The sequence below is a fragment of the Penaeus monodon genome, chromosome 28, assembly GCF_015228065.2.
Source record: "Penaeus monodon isolate SGIC_2016 chromosome 28, NSTDA_Pmon_1, whole genome shotgun sequence".
In the NCBI taxonomy this organism is placed as follows: domain Eukaryota; kingdom Metazoa; phylum Arthropoda; class Malacostraca; order Decapoda; family Penaeidae; genus Penaeus; species Penaeus monodon.
The window spans coordinates 12,371,965-12,372,219 of record NC_051413.1 but is presented as its reverse complement, the minus strand read 5'-3'; the positions used below and the strand labels follow the sequence as shown (position 1 = coordinate 12,372,219).

Below are 255 nucleotides of genomic sequence, written 5' to 3'. Positions count from 1 at the left end.
GCGCTCACGATGTCCCTCCCCCCTTACTACTGCAGGGGCGGAGTCAGCCTGGAGATCGAGAAGACCCCCGAGAGGACTACTTCCAAGCTGTTCCTGACGAGGGCGCTGAAGGGGGACTCGGGAAACTACACGTGCGCGCCGCAGTTCGCTCAAGCGGCCTCGGTCCTCGTCCACGTCGTTAACGGTGGGGCCAAATCACGGTCTTTGGGCCGCTTGGTCGGCCTTCTCATCTCCGTCATTATCAACATGATCCTT

The 255-nt window shown here is 60.8% G+C and overlaps 1 protein-coding gene across 1 annotated transcript in view; it reads left to right on the top strand.

Moving 5' to 3' along the window:
* LOC119590937 (protein sidekick-1-like) overlaps window positions 1-255 on the top strand; it is a gene marked incomplete in the record, with an annotated part of 41,331 nt that overhangs the window by 34,577 nt on the left and 6,499 nt on the right. The window contains 1 exon segment of the mRNA XM_037939676.1: window positions 36-184. Within this exon segment, the coding sequence (XP_037795604.1) occupies window positions 36-184 (149 nt within the window).